General features: G+C 40.0%; 1 protein-coding gene across 1 annotated transcript in view; it reads left to right on the top strand.

Annotated features, from left to right (window-relative positions):
- CAT (catalase) overlaps positions 1-21,248 on the top strand; it is a 37,112-nt gene extending 15,864 nt beyond the window's left edge. Inside the window, exons 4-13 of the mRNA XM_082626543.1 lie at positions 441-571; positions 1,034-1,138; positions 1,739-1,864; positions 7,198-7,389; positions 7,852-8,004; positions 10,712-10,850; positions 13,580-13,710; positions 18,546-18,653; positions 20,155-20,238; positions 20,553-21,248. Of these exons, the coding sequence (XP_082482669.1) occupies positions 441-571; positions 1,034-1,138; positions 1,739-1,864; positions 7,198-7,389; positions 7,852-8,004; positions 10,712-10,850; positions 13,580-13,710; positions 18,546-18,653; positions 20,155-20,238; positions 20,553-20,618 (1,235 nt within the window). The 3' untranslated portion in view covers positions 20,619-21,248. The remainder of the gene's footprint in view (positions 1-440; positions 572-1,033; positions 1,139-1,738; positions 1,865-7,197; positions 7,390-7,851; positions 8,005-10,711; positions 10,851-13,579; positions 13,711-18,545; positions 18,654-20,154; positions 20,239-20,552) is intronic.
- Positions 21,249-23,975: the final 2,727 nt, after the last annotated feature.

Here is a 23,975-nt window from a genome sequence, read left to right as displayed (position 1 = left end):
TTAAAATACTGTGGAATGCAAAAGTAAATGAAATTAAGAATAAGAATTTATGTTTTGACTCATTTTCTTAGTATTAACCTCATAATTTTGATACTCACTTATTCGCTTTGTTCACTACCTTAATCTTCATAATTATTCTCTTCCCTTAATTTAGATTTTAATTACCTATTTGAACAAAGCTATCTTTTTATGTTAAGTGGATAATCTTTTCAGCTGTTGTTACATACACTCTCTCATTTCTCTCAGTTAATTCTTTTGTTTACTTTTTAGTCTGAGTTAGCTGGTGTGTAGTAGAAATAATAACCCAGGCACTTAAATACCTAATTTACTTCTAGAAAATGAATTGGAAAGGATAGATCCCAGTGCTTCTTTATGACTTATCCTTCTTGGATGCAAAGTACTCTTGTGGAGGCTTCATTTTTCTCGTTTGAATCTTCTAGCTGGAGAATCGGGCTCAGCTGACACAGTTCGTGACCCTCGAGGATTTGCAGTGAAATTTTACACAGAGGATGGTAACTGGGATCTTGTTGGAAATAACACCCCCATTTTCTTCATCAGGGATGCCATATTGGTAGGTGATAAAGTATTTTGCACTCTGCAGATATTTGTTGATTTAAATTGATTTCAAATACTCTGTATAGATTGGCATTTGAGGAAAAGCCCTGGGAAAAGCAGAAAGAAGAGAATTTGGATTGGCTAGATTGCCTTTTAAAAACTTTTTTTCTGTATTTAATATCTTTTTATAAGGTCAAATAACAACAGTTATCATTGGTCTTAGTTTGGCATTTCGGGATTCACTGATGTTATGGGAATAGTCCAGTTTTCCTTGCAGAGCTTGGAAGATGAATAAAAAGAGGCAGTTTGCCCTAGAAACTTGTAGAGGGCAAATTTCATTTTAGGGTTTTACAGCTTAAAATTCTAGGATTACATTGTTCAAAATTATAATCTGTAAACCTAGCGTTAAGCAATGTATAAGACACCATAATTCCTGTAAACTTAATTTTTGGATTTTTTTCTCTCTTTTTCCATTTAGTTTCCATCCTTTATCCACAGCCAAAAAAGAAACCCTCAAACACACCTAAAGGATCCTGATATGGTCTGGGACTTCTGGAGCCTGCGTCCTGAGTCTCTGCATCAGGTGGGAGCACCTCTTTTTTCACTATATTATATCACCTGATATGGAACTGTTAATTATGCCGCATACATTTTTCTCCAGTTTTGGCTATTTTATTGGAATTGGTTTTTGACTTTCTTTTTGGGAGGCTTCCTCAGATTTCTTGATCCTTGAAGAGTTTTATAATGATTGATTTTCTTAATCTTTCCCCATTCATAGACCTTATGTGATTCTAGAATCATTATTGATTAATATTTAGCAATATTAAGGATTAAAGTTTCTAGTAGGAAGTAAAGTTCTTTGTATTAGGGAAATGAGGGGAAAGTAGTACCAAACAAATTTTCTATTAACTTAAAATTTGAATAGCAAGTTAGGCTAGTTTTCAGATTTGTTTTAACGTTTCTTTATAGAATTTTGAGCCATGAGGTTAATGATTTATATATCATTCTGCTTTAAAATTCTTCTGTTTGTCATTTTTTACAAATGGTAACCCTTCCTATGGGCACTTGGCTAGTATGTTCCATGTCATTAGGAGATTTTTATGGAAACTTAGGAATGTCTTAAAAATATAAGATGTTTTGATTTAAAGTGAAAAGTTTTACACTTTACTTTTCTGTTCCTTAGGTTTCCTTCCTGTTCAGTGATCGAGGGATCCCAGATGGACACAGGCATATGAATGGATATGGATCGCATACTTTCAAACTGGTTGATGCGAATGGAAAAGCTGTTTACTGCAAATTCCATTATAAGGTACATGTTGCCTTTGGGCAGTGTGGTGGAAGGCTCCCACCACCCACGTATCCTTACTTCTTCTGAGGATTGGGCAAGAATCAAGGCCTCCCCCACGTTAGCCGTACCTCTGCCCTCAAGGATGACAAGTATTGATCTGGTTGAGTAGGACCATGACTCTTGTTGACCACAGCTTGAGTGAATAGACTCACGCTGCCCAATTAGAAGAACTATGTGTAGTCTCTGTTTGGTCTCTTCATGTGGCTGGGGGGTAATAGCACACTACTATCAGCAATCAGGCTTTCTTCTTCTGGACCCTGGGAGCTCTGCCATAAATATTGGGGAAAATGCTCATTTTGTGCTTGCTCTCTGGTTTAATATTTCTGGTGCTGGCAGGTACACATTGATATTATTTTCTCTCTGGAGAAGGAAGATCTAAGGTTTTAGATCTAAGGTAAAGAGATAGGGCTTCCCTGGTGGCGCAGTGGTTAAGAATCTGCCTGCCAATGCAGGGGACACGGGTTCGAGCCCTGGCCCAGGAAGATTCCACATGCCGCAGAGCAACTAAGCCCATGTGCCACCACTACTGAGCCTGAGCTCTAGATCCCACAAGCCACAACTTCTGAGCCCACGGGCCACAACTACTGAAGCCTGTGTGCCTAGAGCCCATGCTCCGCAACAAGAGAAGCCATGACAATGAGAAGCCTGCGTGCTCCAACGAAGAGTAGCCCCCGCTCACTGCAACTAGAGAGAGCCCGTGCACAGCAACGAAGACCCAACGCAGCCAAAAATAAATAAATTTATTAAAAAAAAAAAAAAGGAGATAATACAGGTCTCCAAGCTAGGTAAAAGGAAATTCCTACCTGGTTTAGCCTAGAGTTCTTTGTTGGAGTTTAGAGTCAAGTGTTAGCAAACAGTAAAGTGTTATATTGCTTTGCCTTTCCTAGCCTTGAGTACATTGTTCTGAGCATATATAGTTTTGGGGTCCAGGAGGGGATTAAGAGAGAATTGGGGCATTTCTATCTGTAATACCAATCTCACTCTCATTTTCAACATCTGATGCTATCTTTCCAAAAACATTTCTCCTAACTTTTTAATTCATCATCCATTTTTTAATAGAACTTTATTTCTTTATATAATTTTTTTTCTAATTTATTTTATTTTTGGCTGTGTTGGGTCTTCATTGCTGCACGTGCTTTCTCTAGTTGCGGCAAGCGGGGGCTACTCTTCCTTGCGGTGCGTGGGCTTCTCATTGCAGTGGCTTCTCTTGTTGCAGAGCATGGGCTCTAGGCACACGGGCTTCAGTAGTTGTGGCTTGCAGGTTCTAGAGCGCAGGCTCAGTAGTTGTGGCACACCACTTAGTTGTTCCGTGGCACGTGAGATCTTCCCAGACCAGGGATCTAACCCATGTCCCCTGCATTGGCAGGCAGATTCTTAACCACTGCACCACCAGGGCAAGTCCCATCCATCCATTTTTAAGGATTTATTGAGGATATATTATGAACAAGGCACAAAGAAAAATCAGTTACAAATGTCAGAAAACAAAAATTCTGTTTTTTTCTTTCATAATTGAGATTTTATTGGTTGTTTTGAGGATCAGTATACAGACATTTCAATTTGTACACAGTTCTTAACATATGTACAAAAAAATCTACAAAAATCATGTAGTTGTGATTCTTTTCTAAACAAAATCACAACTACACAGAGTCACTTCTTTCAGTGACTTTCCAGCTTAAACTTTGGAGGCAAATTTTCCTTAACGGAATATCAAGTACCAATATCTTCCAGCGTTAATATGCTGTTACATCGTAAGTCCCACTAATTCACAATTTAATAGCATATACACACTATGTACTCGAATTTTCAATTGTTTGTAGCCTGTTAATGAAGTTACTAGGAAAACTGGACTACCATGACGAAAGATGTTGCAGAATGATAAAATTCTGACCAGGAGAGCCAAGATCAAGGAGTGGTTTGCTTTAGGAAACAATTCTACCAAAAACAACATGGGAAGAGACGTAATTTAAAGTGTTCAAGTCATTAAATGCACAACTGACTCCAAATTGCCATTTGGTATGCTTTGTATTATAGGATATAAAAGCTATCCCCATTTATGGAATATGAAGGTGACACCCGAGACAATCAAAGTCTCCCGTATTCAGTATCCCACTATTTTCTGGTTGTACCAAAAAATAAACAACTAGCAAATGATTTCACCTCTTAAAAAAAAGCATTTACACTTAAAAAATGGGATGAGGTGGGATTTCCTCCTTCTTAAAACTGTTTCTAAAGCTACTAAAAAACTTGGATTTACAAAATAGTTGATAAAAATATTCCTCTGGATTGTACAAGAAGGGAGACAGGGACCACCGATAGGACCGGGTGTGTGATATTAACCAGTCTTGGCTTCTTTCTCTCCTGCTTCATCAGAGGCTGGGCTCTCCTCGTTTTTAGTTTCTCCGTTTTCTGCAGGTAAATCATCTTTAGTCTCTTGGTTAGCCACTTTGGCCTGTTTTCCCTTTGCTCCCCTTTTGCCTTTTTTATTTTTTTAATTTATTTTTTATTTTTATTTATTTATTTATTTTTGCGGTATGCAGGCCTCTCACTGTTGTGGCCTCTCCCGTTGAGGAGCACAGGCTCCGGATGCACAGGCTCAACAGCCATGGCTCACGGGCCCAGCCGCTCCGCGGCATGTGGGATCCTCCCGGACCGGGGCACAAACCCGTGTCCCCTGCATCGGCAGGCGGACTCTCAACCACTGTGCCACCAGGGAAGCCCTCTTCTGCCCTGTTTTAATTGTTATCTGAACAACTTATGTGGGTATATCAAACAGGAAAACTGTCACCTGTCTTTTTACTTATGACTTGGATCTATAATCTTTGGCAAGGAACAGTTGCAGGAAACAGTTGACCCATTGGCTTGTAATTGCCAAAAGGAGCAGCATAGTGTCACTTAGAGCAGAACTAAATGATTGTATCTCAGACAGCTAGCATGTTGTGGCTTTGTAGTTAAAACAATCTGAACTCAAATCTTCCCTCTTCTAGATAACTGTGACTTGGTATATTATTAAAAGTTCTCTGGGGGGCTTCCCTCGTGGTGCAGTGGTTGAGAGTCTGCCTGCCCATGCAGGGGACACGGGTTCAAGCCCTGGTCTGGGAGGATCCCACATGCCTTGGAGCAACTGGGCCCGTGAGCCACAACTACTGAGCCTGCGCATCTGGAGCCTGTGCTCCGCAACAAGAGAGGCCGCGACAGTGAGAGGCCCGCGCACTGTGATGAAGAGTGGCCCCTGCTCGCTGCAACTAGAGAAAGCCCTCACACAGAAACGAAGACCCAACACAGCCAAAAATAAATAAATAAATTTATTTTAAAAAAAAAGAGTTCTCTGAGCTCCAGTTCTGTCACAGTAAAATTGGCTAATAGTCCCAGCTGTCAGTGGTCCTGGAAAGATTGGATTGCTTATGGGTCTGTTCAGCAGAGGGCTCTGAGGTAGCATGAGATCTACATAGCTTCATCAATCTGGATTATTCTGACCTAAGATGATTCTTTTCTAAACCCAGGGGATTCAGTTAAAATCAGAAAGGTATTGAAATATTATTGCACAGTTTACCGTATTAGCTGGGTGATCTGCAGATGGTGACTTCCATTTTCTAATCCTGAGGATCTAATAGTAAGAAGAGTTTAAACCTTCCCACTGGCTAGAAAGAGTTGGGATTTCTGTGGTAGAAATAGACCAGCCTTCCAGAGTTGACTTGCTAAAGAAATATTTCCATGGTGCCTGACTTGTTGGGGATCTTTCAGAATAAGACACCGGTGGGAACTCTATTGAAGAGCAGGATGGGATGATAATAGGAGCACTTGTGAAAGTGACTTAAGTTCTTTGGGTCTTAATGGCTTGTTTAGAAAGTCAGAATACTAATTTTGGTTGCTCATACTCAGAGAATTGCTTTAGAGCGGCTGTACTGAAGTTCTTTTCAGCTCTACAAACTGTGATTCTGTGATTTCTTAAAAAAAAGAAAAAAGGAAGACAGTTGGGGTGGAGGGATACTAGCTCAGCACAATCTCAGTAACTGACTTGAGCTATGATAAAACAGGGAATTTAAAAAATTACTTCATGCAAAAAAAAGGGAAAGTCCTTTAATTTCATTAATCATTTACTTATTTTTAAAATATATTTTGGACTTCCCTGGTGGCGCAGTGGTTAAGAATCTGCCTGCCAGTGCAGGGGACACGGGTTCGATCCCTGGTCCAGGAAGATCCCACATGCCGCAGAGCAACTAAGCCCGTGCGCCACAACTACTGAGCCCACATGCCACAGCTACAGAAGCCCTCATGCCCTAGAGCCTGTGAGCCACAACTACTGAGCCCGCGTGCTGCAACTACTGAAGCCTGGGCACCTAAAGCCTATGCTCCGCAACAAGAGAAACCACCGCAACGAGAAGCCTGCGCACCGCAACAAAGAGTAGCTCCCGCTCGACGCAACTAGAGAAACCCTGCATGCAGGAACAAAGACCCAACACAGACAAAAAAAAAAAAAATTATATTTTAATTTTTTTTTCTGATCTGAAAATAGCATGAGTATAAAAATTCAAATAATAGCCACTCTGGAAAACAGTTTTGAAATTCCTCAAGAATTTAAACATAGAATTACCATATGACCCAACAATTCCATTTTAAGATATGTCCTCAAAGAAATCCACTGAATTGGACACTTTAAAATGGTTAAAAGATAAATTTTATGTATATTTTATAGCAAAAATTGTTTTAGCTTGTCTGAAGACAGTAATGTAGCATTCTCTATGAGTGAAAAATTGAAAATAAACTATGTGTCAACAATTTTTAAAATTCAAATAATATAGAATACATAAAGGGAAAGAAAGACTAATTTTAAATATAAAATGTGTAGACAGATTCCCTGGACATTGAGAAGAATCAGGATAATCAAGTAGAATTTCTTTTTTTTTTTTTTTTTTTTTTAATTTGTGGTACGCAGGCCTCTCACTGTTGTGACCTCTCCCGTTGCGGAGCACAGGCTCCGGACGCGCAGGCTCAGCGGCCATGGCTCACGGGCCCAGCCGCTCCGCGGCATTTGGGATCTTCCCGGACCGGGGCACAAACCCATGTCCCCTGCATCGGCAGGCGGACTCACAACCACTGTGCCACCAGGGAAGCCCCAAGTAGAATTTCTTACTGATAAATTCATACTTGTATCAGATTTGAACAGTAGGATTACTGTTAGAAGGAAAATCCAGTCTTTGGTTAGTGTTACTCATAATCCTTCAATGAATTATTGATTAAAATTTGATAACTTTGCTAATAAGTTTCAGTTTGAGCTTCTTTCTTTCATTCTGTAGACTGACCAGGGCATCAAAAACCTTTCTGTTGAAGATGCAGCAAGACTTGCCCATGAAGATCCTGACTATGGCCTCCGGGATCTTTTTAATGCCATTGCCACAGGCAACTACCCCTCCTGGACTTTTTACATCCAGGTCATGACATTTAAACAGGCAGAAACTTTCCCATTTAATCCATTTGATATTACCAAGGTGAGTCAGTTAACAACTAAACTGTTTTCTTTTTTAAGTGTCTTTGCAACTAATTAAAAAAAATTGTGGTCAAGCATTGGTAAGTTGTATACAAAACACAGTGGTACCACTTAAGGGTTTCCTAGCCTGTGCATGAGGGCTCACCAGCATTTCCCTTCCAGTTCCTGTTTGATGAGTTTACTAAGTTCATCTGGGTGGCCTGATATATTGTTATTAGCAGGGAACAAATTTTGATGAGCTGATGTACTTTTGCCCAGGGAAAGACTCAGTGTTTACTGTTTACTGTTGTGAAAGTTTTAACCAGTGCACTCACCTTAAGTTCTTATCATTTTGTTGGATTCAAAAATGTTATTTTCACTCATCGTCATTGGCTTCATTGTATTTGAAAGCTGATATTTTTATGGGTACTTTAATTTCCTTCTGTTGGTTGTCTGGTAATTGTGAATATGCCATTATTTTTAGGTTTGGCCTCACAATGACTACCCTCTTATCCCAGTTGGTAAACTGGTCTTAAACCGGAATCCAGTTAATTACTTTGCTGAGGTTGAACAGTTGGCTTTTGACCCAAGCAACATGCCGCCTGGCATTGAGCCCAGCCCTGACAAAATGCTTCAGGTAAACCTGGTGGATTGAGAGGTTCTGAGGCAGGAGTGTGTGCGCGTGCAGAGTGTAATTTGGCATGACCTTTATATGAAGAATTAACTAGAACATCACTTAAACTTTTGTCTGGGTCCTTAGTTCCTGTGGGACTGACTGAAACATCCTTAAATGAGCATTACAGTGTAAAACAAATTTCATTGTAGGCCCCTCAATATGGTAAGACTTTGACATTTAGGCTCTTAATTTAAAAGAAGTTATAGTAGAAATACCTTAGGTATTTGTGGGGTAAAATATTCTTTTTCAATCTGTAATCAGTGGGATGGAGGACTATCACTAATTGATTATAACACTTGGTCAGCATAACTTTATTCATTTCCTCTTCTATGGTGATGCTTGAATTTTGCCACATGTAGAAAGAGACCCAGAGATGATTTTTACAAACTCAATTTATGTTTCCATTGATTAAAGGCAGTGGGTTAATTTAACCATTTGTTTTGGTAATGTTCCTAGGCATTCAGTATTTTTTCACCACTCACCAGTATGCTTTTTCAGGAGTACAAAGAGAGAAAAACTCTTACTTGGATCAGAAATTAATAGGAAAATAACTGGCTTAATAATTATTGAGTAAATCAATCTTTCATGTTCTTGGACTGACCATGATACAAAGTTTAAAGTTTATACCCTAGATCAGACCACAGTGACTGACAACTGTTTCTTATGTAAGTGTCTGATTCCAGTTCAGGTGTCACTCTCCATGGAGGCAAGCTAAGTTTCCTTTGTTTTTTAAATAATAACTTTTTGCTTTGACATTGGGAACATTTGAACCTTTTATAGAAAGTAAGTTTATCTTAGTTTTTAGTTTACTATAAATTGAATACCTATCTATTGATAAGACTGTCCTGGCTGCTAAAATAGGAGGCCATACAGTAGGGAAGGACTGTTGTCCTTATTTAGCCATTTGGTGACCAGTGAGGAATTGTCCAAGATTTTTTGAGTAGGTATGTAATAGAATCTGCATGGGACCTTGGGAGGAGTCTTTTGTCCGGAATACGTAGGATGTCGTTGGAGGAGGGCTTGGAAATTACCCTGATGAGAACTAACGCATGTTCAGGTGGTAGTAGTTGTACAGTAACGAACAGTGTTCTCAGCTGCCTTTCAACAAGGTCAGATATTAACTTTTAAAACTTGGGGATCCAAAGTGTAAGCCAGACCATGGTGAGAAGCAGGCAGTAGTATAACGCAAGTCACAGAGACTGTCCCCTAAGTACCTGGTGATGCAGGTGCAGCCGTTCTTCATTCCCACACTCTGCAGTTTACTGGGAGAGGAGAAGTTGGCCTGACTGATTGAGTGGGAGAGCTTTGCTCTGCTTTCTCACCCCAGCCCAGCAAGGAGCTTGGGCACAGGGCCTTGGGTAAGGCCTCCATTCAAGTTGGGGTCAGGGTATGGCCATTTCGAAGCCTTAGCTTTGAAGGTCTCCACCTGCAGGTGGGGTAGTGATGCCTTATAAACCTAAGGTGACACAAGACCAGAATTACATGATGAGGCTATATCCAGGAGCTGCTCTTGGCTCAACTGTGTCTTCTGTCCTGTTGGTAAAGTTAGAGCACAAGTTAGTCTGTTTTGGGTAAAAGGAGGCAACCAGCTTCCAAAGTGTAGGTGGTCTTGGGCACGGCTGCATGACCAGTCATCTGAATGTTACCTTAGGGGATATCTGAAATGATTATGGGAGGCAGCGTCGCTCAGCCCAGAGCAAATTATCGACAGAATGGCGAGACTGGATTGAGCACGTTGGCCTCAGTGATTTGGTACAAAATAATCACATCAGTTGCCCTGTTCAACTTGGTTTGTATTTTGGCCCATAGAATTAGGGACATAAGAATATTCATTCGGATTCAAGGCCAATAATGAAGGCAATGAAATAAAACTACTACTACTTTCTCTGCTTATGTAGTAGAGCTTTGACTAATGGGAATATTTAAATAATTGTATACTAAGATTGATGCGGAGTTAATCATAAAGCTTTTTGTTTCAACACTAACTGAAAGAAATTACAAAACCTCCTGCCTTGGTAAATATGTGTGAGGCAAAACCTCCTGCCTTGGTAAATATGTAATTTAATCTTTGATTCAGGACCTGTGGCAATGTAGGGCCATCGTTTTGCACTGTGGCTTTCTTTGTGTAGTATTTTGTTTATGTCTAGGAAGTCTCAGAGCTCAAAGTGTATCTGACATAAACCAGAATGCAACATGGGAGGTGCTTTTTTGGAATAATTTCCCGTATGGTTAGTTTTGTAGAAATCTTCTTTTTGTTAAGAGCAAATGGTTGACCCCTCCCCTAGAGTGAGAGAGTGGGGAGGAGTGGAATTAGTTCATGACTCCAGTTAGTTGGGTTTTAGCAAACTTATTTCACAATGTAATGTGTCCTTGGGAATAGGAAATAATTCAAGTCTGAGCACTAACTTGTTACTTGAGGAAAAAAGGAGTTATGACCTAGAACAGATGTGAAGATTTGTGGCTGTTTGGCCCCAAGGGGTGGAAGAGCACGGGCCGTTCAGTTAGGGAGAACTCATTTCATGAGAGAGAAGAGACTTTGCTCTTTACTGGGGGGACAGGCAGGGCTTTGTGATGCTTTGTGCTTGAAACTTTACAGTGAAGTTCACGGGCCACTCCTCTTTCGTATGTTACTGCACACCGTCCAAGTCTGTTTCATTTGTAACTGCAGGGCCGCCTTTTTGCCTACCCCGACACTCACCGCCACCGCCTGGGACCCAACTATCTTCAGATACCTGTGAACTGTCCCTTCCGAGCTCGAGTGGCCAGCTACCAACGTGACGGTCCCATGTGCGTGCTGGACAATCAGGGTAGGCCTGGGACCTTGGCTCACCCCACGGGTGTGGAGGGCACTGCTGGGCAGGGCGCAGGAGGCCCCGCCAGCCCAGGGGCCGTCAGGCTGCCCCAGGCACCTGCTGCTCTGTGGAGGCCCCACAGCCACTCCTGCCAACCTCCTATTTGTTGCCCAGCAATGAAGGTTTAAACTGCCTGAGGATTCTCCATACTTTCATCTATTTTATATGTTTCATGGAGAGTTCCCTCCTCAGATTTTACTTGCTGTCCATCTGACTATGAAAGGCAGGGAGAAAGGCTTTTCTACACTGGCTGTTGTAGGGTATCATCCAACTTAGGGAGCAGGTTTTAAAGACTCTTCACAAAGTGGACGATTCCTGAAATCACTCTTTTTGTTTTGTTTTGTTTTTTTTGGGTTTTTTTTGCGGTACACGGGCTTCTCACTATTGTGGCCTCTCCCGTTGCGGAGCACAGGCTCCGGACGCGCAGGCTCAGCGGCCATGGCTCACGGGCCCAGCCGCTCCGCGGCATGTGGGATCTTCCTGGACTGGGGCACAAACCCATGTCACCTGCATCGGCAGGCGGACTCTCAACCACTGTGCCACCAGGGAAGCCCCCTGAAATCACTCCTAAGCCACCAGGACTTAGCCTCTTGGAAATGCAAAAGCCAAGAGTTGCCATACACATGCTATACTACGTGTGTCTGAAGGACACATGATCCCTTCGGAAATTTTACTGATGATTTATATTTATAGCCATAGATGTCTATATTCAAGCAAAGTTTATTTTTCTATGCTAAAAATAATACATGTACCTTAAAGGAAATTTGGAAAATATAAGGGAAAGAAGAGAAAAAAGAAGAAAAACCCATATATAGTCACAATATACAAAGGCCAGAACTGTTGCATTTTGCTGTATTTCTTTCCAGTCTTTTCTGTGAATACTTGTTATACATTTAAGATTAGTTTGTATATATAGTTTTGTGCCTTGCATTTTGTTACCATTATCATTAAGCCTTTTCCAAGTATTTAACAAGTTTACATGCTCACTGAATGATTGTATTGTGTTGTTGCCATATTTCTGCTCTTTGAGGTTTACAAAGGTATGGAGTGTGTTATTGCCCAAAGTTACTGATACTTCTGTGTCTGTCTTCTGCGTTTTTATTCTAAAGTGATTTTTTTTCATTAATCTCCTTCGGTCCTTTCATTATTGAGACTGGCTGTATCAGAGCAGTTCATATATATTTTGGAATGTCATTAATAAGTAAATGCTTTGTGTTTACCATTCTTGTTTACTATTATAGTGGCATATGCATGAAAAAAACTACTTTGACACACCTTTTGCCTAATTTTAAAAGTAGACCTTTTGGGCTATGCCCTTGTAGTTTGATGAAAGAGCTTAATTGTTCCCAGTAGTCAATGACTTGAAGACAGCTGTGACTTTGAGTAAAGGTAGAGATAATTTGGAAATCAAATTTTAGAATTACTCAATTGGCGTATTTCAAAGAGCTAATTCTTAGTGCAGAAAACCACTGTGATGGCTCGTTATTGGAGCACTTTGCTTTTCGCATGGACATGGCTGAGCTGGAATGAATTTCTTAGGTGGATAACTGGGCTCCATGGTAGTAGGGTGCCCCCTCTCTTCCTACATGCATTTGGCTCCTTCGTCAATGTGATGTACAGGCATCTCCTGCTTATCCACCCAGAATAATCTATTCTGGCAGTGAGCTGGGTAAAATTCTAATCCCGAATTCAAACCACTTACTATGCTTCCAGGCCATCCTTTCTGTTAGGCAGCACATACTCAGATAATGTAAGCTTCTGCTAACATCAGCCGAAGCAGAGTATAGTTGGGAAAATGAACATGCCAAAAGGAAAAAAAAGCCTCATAACTTATTCCAGAAATCTTAATAAATGTTTTGGTCGCATTTCTCATTCTTTTTCCTAAGTCCAGATGAATGAGTGCTGACATACTAGAAATATCAAATTTTAGAAAAATATGTTAAAAATGTATCTGTAGATAGAAGTGAAAGTGAAACTAGAACTGAATAAAGTCTTGGTCAATAGGAAGGATAGATATCCCGAGAATCTTAAAACACCATTAAGAAATAAATAGTGACGTAGAATCCTGTGATAGGAGTGTCGTATGCGCTGGAACGGAGAGGACAAAAATCCCAGATCCCGGATCCACCACTGACCATCCATCACCCTGCGGCACTCAGTGAACAGAACATCTCAGGGCTCCGTTCATCTGTCTGGCGATTGAAGGAGCAAAGCTGGAGCAGAGCTAGAACTTGGAGTTGCTCCCAAGAATTCTGTGATTCTGTGTTTGAACTGAGCCCAAGCCCCAATGAAACCCTCCAATCTGAAATATGTCTTTGAGTCTCTTCTTCTGTGGGGGCCAAACCAAGCTCATATAAATATATTCGTACCGGAAGGCATCAGGAGATCATAGAGATGAGGCCGTCTGAAGTGTTCAAAGGGAATTTGAAATCTCTTCATTAAGACGCAGAGTGGGACAGCCACGCAAGCGTTTGGCGGATGGCATATTCTCTAACAATCCAAGTACTGCCTGTAGCTAAATATGGGGTGTTAAAAATCATACGTGCATGGCATGTATATGTGTGTGTATACACGTATGTATAAATATAATTGTCACTTGAATTTATTTCTCATTTTGTTGACTGTTTGTAGACTTCCTTCATTTTTCATCTCCCCAAGTGAATCTGTGTGGTTTTCTGTTAAAGGTGGAGCTCCAAATTATTACCCCAACAGCTTTGGTGCTCCGGAGCAGCAGTCTTCTGCCCTGGAACATCGGACCCACTGTTCTGGGGATGTGCAGCGCTTCAACAGTGCCAACGATGATAACGTCACTCAGGTAATGGATCCTTTGTCTGCTGTGTGAGTTGCTTGGTTATTCTCCTTGTCAGTGTCTGCATATATTCCCCCTTTTAAAGTGTCTAATATGTCTTAAATTGAATTCAGGGACAACCTCTCTATTCATAAATCAGCACCTGCATTAAATGGAGTTGAAGAGTTGTGTTACTATGCCCTTTTAGTACAAGGTATGGAGACTCATTTCAGTTCCTCCAAATTTTATTGACGGGATGTAAGTGGGAGCCATTAGGGAAGCAGTGATCTCGTGGAAATCTAAGAAATGGGCAAGTAAAGCTTAAGTACAGCTGAATCTAAGAATCTGAGAAGGACAGTCCAGATTTAAGGGACTAGAACTGGATTCAAAATAGCACTAGGAGTCCCAGTAGCAAAGGTGTGGGTGTTTCCACTGTAGGGCACCCCATTCATGGGACTCGGCTACTCTCCATCTGTCTGCTGTTGCTCTCCAATACAATTACTTGTTCTTACCATGTCCTTCCCTATTTTTCTCCTCTTTGCCTTATAGCTTGTGTTTTAACATTGCTGTGGTTTTGCTATGACCATGGCCTAACTCTTCTTCTTTATGGCTTCTTTCTCCATGTATTACTTTTTTTTTTTTTTTGGTCCTTTTTTATTCCTTCTCTCAATACTTCTACAGTCAGATTCTGGAGAGAGGAAATTGGATTGAATAGACTAATGTTTTCACTATGGGTTGCATCATTGGCCTTTGGCCAGCCTCTAGTTAACTGACCGGGGTCAAGTGCCCACCCTCTTTCTAATCACCTATGGCTGCCTGGGGGCTGTTCTTTTAGTAGATGCCATGGAAGAGGCCCTTTGACTCTGAATAGCAGCCACCTCATTAATGTGCCCAGTGCAACTTATACCACACGTAAGAAAAGGATAAAGTTAAAAAGTATAGTTGTCTTAGATCTCTGCTTGGGTAGTTGGTGTTAAACAATATCTAAATTAGAATGGGACCTATTCTAGATTTTCAATTTGTAAATGTGTGTTCCCAGTAAAATATACTTAAATACATAATTTAATTCGCTGCGAAGATACCATTATTTGAAAGGCACTTATGTGTATACATGTATATAAAAAAGAAATTACTTTATTGTACCTTATAAACCATATTTAGATGAAATTAAATGTCTCCTGAAAGCCTTTTATAGTAACTGCCTTACTCTTGGTGATGTAGGTTACCAAGTATCAATATATTACAGTACAATTCCTGCTTCTCATAAAATTTTACCTACCTGAAGTCTATTCCAGTGTTAAACTAGCTAATACAACCTCTGTAGAAATTAATTTAGATAATGAGGCTGTTGCTCACACATTAAAATTTACTATATGATCATTCTTATTTTGAGAGATTTTCTTATCACTATATAGAACTCAAGTTTTTAAGCAGTCATGATACTGTTTATAGCTTCATAGCATAATCCTGTAACTGTAAGAGTCACATGGAATATAAATAAGAAGATCCAGGTTTATACTCTTAAAAATGATCCACTTGGACTTATGCTTCTGGCTTATGACAGACAAGCTTGTATCAGACCTATCCTCTCATGGAGAACATTGGAAAGCTAGATAAAATACAAAAAGGCTGGGGAGAGCTATAAAAGCAGCAAGAATTTGAGGGGCCAAGATTTTGAAGAGAAAAGAAGTACAGAGATATAAGCTTGATATTTGTTCTTCTTTTCTTATGAGGCATTTATTACTTTGTAAGTATTGGCCAACATTCTGAGCAGAGTTTACAGTGTTTTCATGGGTCTGGAGGGAATAAAAATTGGAGTTCAGGGCCTGCTAAGGAAGAGGGCCTCTAGTTAACATCCCAGGCACTCAGTTGGATCCCTGAAGGGCCATCCTAGAAATAAGGACAAACCTGAAATCAACTTGCCTTTACAAAAAAGAGACTCAGTTTTATACCAGTTCAATCTCAGACTGGATTAAGGTGATCTCCCTCTATCCTATCTTCCAGAAGCAAACATAAGGCTTTGGAGGAAAATAGAGCCTCACATTATCTCTGTATTTTTTCATATGCAAATGCCCAGCATTCAGTAATAAATTATCAGGCATACCCAACACATAAGACCTTATATCTGAAAAGCCAGAGGGGGATAAAAAAAAAAACAACTGGTAATAGAAACAAACCTATTGAAGATCCAGATAGTGGAATTGTCAGATATAGGTTTTAAAATAACTGCAAATAATATGTTCAGGAAAACAGAAAACAGTTGACAACATGGAGAATTTAATAAGAGAACTTGAATCTGTAAAAAAAGAATGGAGGGGACTTCCCTGGCAGTCCAGTGGTTAAGACTTTGTGCTTCCACTCAGGGGGCACAGGTTGCATCCCTGGTTGGGGAACTAAGATCCTGCATGCTGTGCAATGCGGCCAATAAAATAAAATTAAATTAACTTAAAAAGAAAAAGAATTGAATAGACATACTGAACTAGAAAATGCAACAACTAAAATTAAGCATTTAGTAAATGAGTTTAAAAGGAGCTTAAACATGGCCAAAGAGAGGATTACTGAATTGGTGGATAGAGCAGTATATGTTACCAAGACTCAGTCATGAAGAGAGAACAAAAGAACGTCTCTTCGTTATGAGAAACCAATTAGAGATTGAGAAGGCAAACCACAGAGTGGGAAAATATATTTGCAGTTCCTCTAACTAACAAACAACTCATATACAGTACATGTAAAGAACTCCTGCAGAGCAATAAGAAAATGACAGACAAATGAATAGAAAAATGGGCAAAAGGCTTGAACAGGCACTTCACAAAAGAAAATATCCAAATGACTGAAAAACACACAGAAAGTAGTTTATCTCACTAGTCATCGGGGATATGCAAAATAAAACTAAAAAGAGATACCACTACATACACACCAGAATGACTAGACTGAAAAAGACTGTGTACCAAGTATTGCGAGAATGAGAAACAACACTAACTCTTACCTGAGTGTAGATTGGTTCAGGTGTTTTGGAGAACTGTTTGTCAATATCCACTAAAGCTAAACATGTACATGTCTTTTGACCTAGTAAGTACACTCTTACATAGATTCTTAATAGAAATGTGTACATATGAGCAGCAGAAGACATGTACAACACTGTTTATTCATATTACCCAATGTTCATCAGCAAAAGCTTGGATAAATAAACCGTAGTATATTCCCACAGTGTACAGCAATGAAAATTAAAGAAGTATTCCAACAAACATTACCATAGATGAACCTTACAAACATGACATTGAGCAAAAGAACAAGAATATAGACTGTATGATTCCATTTGTGTACATTTGAAAGAGAAGTAAAAAACGTTTATAATATTAGAAGTCAAAAAAATTTGCCCTTGGGGAAGCAGTTGGAGAAAGGGGATAATGACTGGGCGGGGGGGGTATGGTAGGGGGATTTCTGGGGTGTGAGTGATGTTCTCTCTTGATCTGGGTGGTTGTGACACATTTGTGTCCCGTGAAAAATCACTGAACTTCACACTTATGTTTAGTACCCTTACTGTAGGCATGTTACACTTAAAAAGAAAAAAATCATTCTCTAACTTTGTATAGACTAGTAAAAATGTCACTTTTCCTTTTAGAGGAATTTGGTCCTGCTCTTAAAGGTCTGTGGTAAAAGTGTTGGAGTGGGTAAAGCGCCTAGAGCCTGTGCTCTGCAATGAGAGCAGCCACCACAATGAGAAGACCCCGTCTCATTTCTCTAGTTGCGGCGAGTGGGGGCCACTCTTCGCTGCGGTGCGCAGACTTCTCATTGCAGTGGCTTCTCTTGTTGCGGAGCACGGGCTCTAGGTGCATGGGTTTCAGTAGTTGTGGCTTGCGGGCTCTAGAGCGCAGGCTCAGTAGTTGTGGCGCACGGGCTTAGTTGCTCTGCGGCATGTGGGATCTTCCTGGACCAGGGCTTGAACCCCTGTCCCCTGCCTTGGCAGGCGGATTCTTAACCACTGCGCCACCAGGGAAGTCCCTTATATTTAGACTTTGCTCAGATTTTAAGAACTATTATTATATTCTGATATTTGATAACAGAAAAATTATGAATATTTGATATTTAATGAATTTGCTACTTTGGATATTTTTGGACTTTATAAACATTAGTAGAACAGTACATAGAGTAGTGCCTGGTGTGTTATAGGTACATGAGAAATAAGTATTTGCTCAATGAATGAATGAAAGAAATGTAGAATAGAATCATAGCCATAACTTAGAAATGGTTAGTTTCAGAAATGAGCAGAGGCTGTTAGGACTCATATACTTAATACTAAGCTCTTACTTTTTATTTTAACTTCTTGATAGTCATTTTAGAGGTTAAACCCAATAATTGAAGCAAAGTGTCACTATTAACATCTGTCTTCTCCAAGAAATCTTGGCTTCTGAAGAACTAAAGACCTAATTAATAAATTAGGGTGTTTTCCTCCTCTTTGGTCCTGAGTGAATTGAACAAAGGTTGTATTGCGTTAAGCTTACATTTAACGACTGTTTGCACATTCTGCACTTGTCAGTAGTAAGGTGTGGTGGCATTTTTAATTGTAGGCAACACTGCCTTCTATTTATAAGAGATTTATAAGCAGTGACTACAAAGGACATTATTAAAAAGAAGTTATGAGCTATTATCTTCCTGTTTTGCTTAAAATAAAATAAAAAGTGAGGAACTCAACACGTGACAGTTTCAACTATAATTTTAAATTATTTTAAAATTCTAAAACCTTTTTTCATTCTTATACCAATGAGAAATCTTGCATCTTCATTTCAAAAGTGGTGTTTGGGTGAGTTTTGTTGGTGATAAAGTGGTTATTTGATTCCCTGCACTCTATTTTCAATGAGCAGGTGCGGGCTTTCTATTTGAATGTACTGAATGAGGAGCAGAGGAAACGCCTGTGTGAGAACATAGCGGGCCATCTGAAAGATGCACAACTTTTTATCCAGAAGAAAGCGGTGAGTGATACTTTGCACGCCGAAGGGTGACACCTGCTGGCAGGAGAAGAGAGTGCAGCTGTGTGAGAAAACCCTTCCATGGAAGTGTCATTTCTATTTTACTTGAGCTAAGCAGACTTAAAAAAACTAGTAAGAATCCCCAATCAACCTCTGATTCTTTTCTCTCTGTGTCTTACCTCCAGTGTATATGCCATATCCATTGATCCTTAGCTCTTTGTCCAGTGTATAATAATTTAGTTGAGTTTAGGGTGAATGGTCTATGCTGTTCAATCTGACTGCAGCCATGTTCTGTGTAAGAGAGTAATGTCCAATGTCAAAATGTGGGTCCTGACACAATTTTGCTTAGACTTTAGGTGATAAGAAACACAGATTACATTTTTGTGATTTGAAGTCAGCCTGACTACTTGATGTTATGATGTCTGACCCTCCTTCGGAAGCAGCTAGAAACTTGCACGTTTTCTGGGGTCAGAACTGAGCCACTTCCAAAGACTCAGGCTGAACTTTTGAGCTGAGGCACCAGGGTATTTCTGATAGCTGTTCGTTGTGCTGTGGGCCCCGCTGTGCTCTCCTGGCCTGCCACAGGGGTTAGCCTCTTGTAAATGTAAGAACCCCGGCTATTTCTTGGTCTCTTGGTTGCTGCTTCTCTGTTCATAGGGGCAGCTGTCTGGGATGTGTTCTAAGGCCTGGAGATATGTACCATCAGGCTGGGTGCTCTATCTGCAGGCAAGGTTCTATAACTGTGTTTCACCAGGGCGTGTATGAAAGATAACCCTTTAAGTCCCTGGGCGCAAGTAGTTCTTGCTGTCTGGGGCAGAGAGCCTGACAGTCGCTCTGTGAGATAGGTGGGGCGGGTATTTTCTCATCTCACTGATAAGAATGAATAAGACCGTTTGTAAGTAGAGAACTGGGCTTGAACCCTTGGCCTTCTCCTCTCACATATGCTGAAGCTGCAAGGCCCCCTGTGGGTTCTTGATGCCCCACCTCAGGATCAACCCAAGGTCAGGAATTCCTGCTTGAAGTATGCTTAGTTGCCCAGCAGGGGCCAGTGTTTGTACATCTCACTTTAAATTCAGGCAGTGTCTGGGCCTGTTTCTTAATGCAAATCGCTATAACTTTTTGTGTTCCTCCGAGGTCAGCTCTTTACCTGCTGTAAATGTAGCTCACCTCATAACGCGTTTTTCTCACGGTACTCTACGAGGTAGATTTAATCATCCCACTTATTTTTCTGGGGAGTGGATATGAACTGTATGAGGTAGATTTAGTTATCTCGCTGATTTCATGAGGAGTGAGTACTGAAGCTCAGATGAGTGACTTAGGCAAGGTTGCTCAGCCAGTATATGTCCAGGACGCAAGCCTTCCTCCGTGTTGGTAAATGCTGTGTGGTTCTGCCTCCTGTGGAAGCGTCCGTCCTCCCCTCTGGAGTCGACCCTGTGAGGCGGACTCTGGGGACTGGGGTAGTGAGGGCTAGGCTAATGTTTACATTATTTTCACTTGGTTACAGGTTAAGAACTTTAGTGATGTCCATCCTGACTATGGGACCCGCATCCAGGCTCTTTTGGACAAATACAACGCTGAGAAACCTAAGGTGAGCCCAGAGCATCCTGGCTGTGGCAGAGGGGGTGTGTTGTGGATAGGCATAGTTGGGTTTCCTTTTATGATGTTTCTCCTCAGGGGCAGCTATTCCGTTTCTTAAGCAGCTGTTCAGAATCTCATTTGAGATATAAGAACTCACCTGGAAAGCACATGCTCCTCGTTTTAGCCTTGGGCAGTATAAGACAGTCTAAGGTGAACAAATTCTGAATGCTTATTTTCATTTGAGCACAGATTAAAGCTAAGATAGATACTGAGTTGCTGCCCAAGTGAGTTAAGTAACCTGCTGGTCTTGGTCTTTCGAAACAGAGCGCAATTCACACCTATGTAAATCCCGGGTCTCACTTGGCTGCAAGGGAGAAAGCCAATCTGTGAGGGTTGTCCGTCAGCCTATGAAGCAAAGCATAATGTTGACACACATGCCCACTCATCGCTGGATGGAAGATTCTCCTGCGCTAGACATGCAAATGCAAGTTTATGTCTGTAAAATGATAATCGCAGGTTTCTATAGCAAATAACGTAATAACGGCTTTTAATGCTGTTTTCCTAGGGGTAAATGAACGTTAGAGCTTAACAATCATTTGAAAGAAACGTGTATTTGCTTTTGACAGCTGATTATTTACTTAAAATGACTAGAATGCAAGTTTCTAGCAGAAATATGATTTTATTTGATAAGAAAAAATCTTGGTGAAATTAATATGTTTACATATCATCTCATGGCCTGCTATATAAAAATATGGCTGTAATTATATAAGAAGAAAAGATAAAGATAATCCACTCAGAAATTTAAATTTTTCTAAGTTCTTTATAGGAAGCACAATTTGGTGTCTTTTGAAAATAACTTCAGTACCATCATGGCTTAATGTTTATTCCCGCTTGGAATTGATCAGATTTTTTATAACTTGGAATTACATTTATGCTAATATAGTATTGATTTTGCAACAGGCTGATCTGTAATTGCTTATCCTTTTACAATAAAACAATCTGTAAATAAAAATAGAAGATGGTATTTGGTTTCTTTAGCCTACATATATAACTTGGAATGTCTCAAGACTCTGAATCTGAGTGTCATCTGTTATCAGATACTTACCCTTATAATTGAAAATATCATCCTCACAAGGGTAGTATGTTACTTGTTTAAAACAATAGCCTTTAGACATAGCCTCTGAGATAAAGGGGACCAGAACTTTATTCTTTTGGGAAAACAGCAAATTTCCCAGCTTTGAAAATTGCTTAGATCTCTTGTTCATTAGCTCACTTCTTTATCTAATTATGAGTTTTAATTAAAAAAATTTTTTTCCTTTTTTTCTTCCCAGTTTTATTGATATATAATTGGCATACAGCACTGTATAAATTTGACTCACATACATCATGAAATGATTATCACAAAAAGTTTAGTTAATGGGAATGCCCTGGTGGTCCAGTGGTTAGGACCCAGTCCTCTCACTGCCAGGGGCCCACGTTCAATCCCTGGTTGGGGAGCTAAGATTCCGCAAGCTGTGTGTTGCGGCCAAAAAAAATAATAAGTTTAGTTAACATTAATCATCTCATATAGATACTGTACGACATTAAAGAACTAGAAAAAAATTTTTTTTCATGTGATGAGAACTCTTAGGATTTACTCTCTTAACAATTTTCGTATGTAACACACAGTAGCATTAATGATATTTATTGTACATGACATCTCTAGTACTTATTTATCTTATAACTAGAAGTTTGTACCTTTTGACTGCCTTTCTCCAGTTCCCCTCTCCCCTACCCACACCTGATAGTAACCACAAATCTGATCTCTTTTTCTTTTTTAAAAAAAATTAATTAATTTATTTATTTTGGCTGCGTTGGGTCTTCGTTGCTGCATGCGGGCTTTCTCTAGTTGCGGCGAATGGGGACTACTCTTCGTTGCTGTGTGCGGGCTCCTCATTGCCGTGGCTTCTCTTGTCGTGGAGCATGGGCTCTAAGCGCATGGGCTTCAGTAGTTGTGGCGCACGGGCTCAGTAGTTGTGGCTCGCAGGCTCTAGAGCGCAGGCTTAGTAGCTGTGGCGCACGGGCTTAGGTGCTCCGCAGCATGTGGGATCTTTCCGGATCCCCTGCGTTGGCAGGTGGATTCTTATCCACTGTGCCACCAGGGAAGTCCCTGATCTCTTTTTCTTAGTTTGTTGATGAAGTATAAATAACCTACAACACAATGTTAGTTCCTGTTACACAACATAGTGATTCAGTATTTCTGTACATTTAAAAATGATCACCACTATAAGTCTGGTTATGATATGTATAATACCATACAACAATATTACATAGTTATTGACAGTATTCCCCACACTGTACACTTCATACCTATGACTCATTTATTTTGCAACTGTAAGTTTGTACCTCTTAATCTCCCTCACCTATTTCTTTCCTCCCCCTACCACCCTCTCCTCTGGCAGCTTTGTTATGATTGTTCATTTTGATTTTTAGATGCCACATGTAAATGAAATCATGCAGAATTTGTCTTTCTTTGTCTGACTTATTTCACTTAGCATAATACCCTCTAGGTCCATCTGTGCTGTTGCAGATGGCAAGATGTTATTCTTTTTTATGATTGAGTAATATTCCATTATATATCACATCTTTTTATCCATTTGTCTATGGATGGGCACTTAGGTTGTTTCCATATCTTGGCTATTGTAAATAATGCTGCAGTTAACGTAGGGCTGTATATATCTTTTTGAATTAGTGTTTTTGTTTTCTTCAGATAAATACACATGAGGGGAATTGCTGGATCATATGGTAGTCTTTTAAAAAAGTTTTGAGGAATCTCCATACTGTTTTCCATAGTGGCTGCACCAATTTGCATTCCCACCAACTGCACGAAGGTTCCCTTTTCTCCACATCCTTGCCAACACTTGTTATTTGTTGTCTTTTTGACATTAGCCATGCTGACAAGTGTATCTCATTGTGGTTTGGATTTGAATTTCCCTGATAATTAGTGATGTTGAGCACTTTTTCATGTGCCTGATTGCCATCTGTATGTCTTCTTTGGAAAAATGTCTATTCAGGTCCTCTGCTCATTTTTAAATCAAGTTGTTTGTTTTTTTGACGTTGAGCTATGTAAGTTCTTTGTATATTTTGGATATTAACTGCTTATCAGATAGATCATTTGCAAATATCTTCTCCCATGGAGTAGGGCCTCTTTGTTTTGTTGATAGTTTCCTTAGCTGTGCAAAAACTTTTTAGTTTGATGTAGTCTCATTTTATTTATTATTGTTTTTGTTTCCCTTGCCTGAGGAGACAGATCCAAAAAAATATTACCAAAACCAATATCAAAGAGCTTTCTGCCTGTTTTCTTCTAGAAGTTTTATGCTTTCAGGACTTACATTTAACTCTTTAATCCATTTTGAATTTATTTTTATGCATGGTGTGAGAGAGTAGTCCAGTTTGATTCTTTTGCATGTAGCTGTCCAATTTTCCCAACACCATTTATTGAAGAGGCTGTGTTTTCCCCATTGTATGTTCTTACCTCCTTTGTTGTATATTAACTACCTGGATAGGTGTGGGTCCATTTCTGGGCTTCTATTCTGTTCCATTGATCTATATGTCTGTTTTTGTGACATACTGTTTTGATTACTGTAGCTTCATAATATAGTTTGAAATCAGGGAGCATGGTGCTTCCAGCTTTGTTCTTTCTCAAGATTGTTTTGGCTATTTGGGGTCTTTAGTGTTTCCACACAAATTTTAGAATTATTTGTCCTA

The sequence above is a fragment of the Mesoplodon mirus genome (genome assembly GCF_964341445.2).
Source record: "Mesoplodon mirus genome assembly, chromosome: 7".
NCBI classification, from domain to species: domain Eukaryota; kingdom Metazoa; phylum Chordata; class Mammalia; order Artiodactyla; family Ziphiidae; genus Mesoplodon; species Mesoplodon mirus.
The sequence above is the reverse complement of the archived record's forward strand: the minus strand, read 5'-3'. Positions and strand labels throughout refer to the sequence as shown.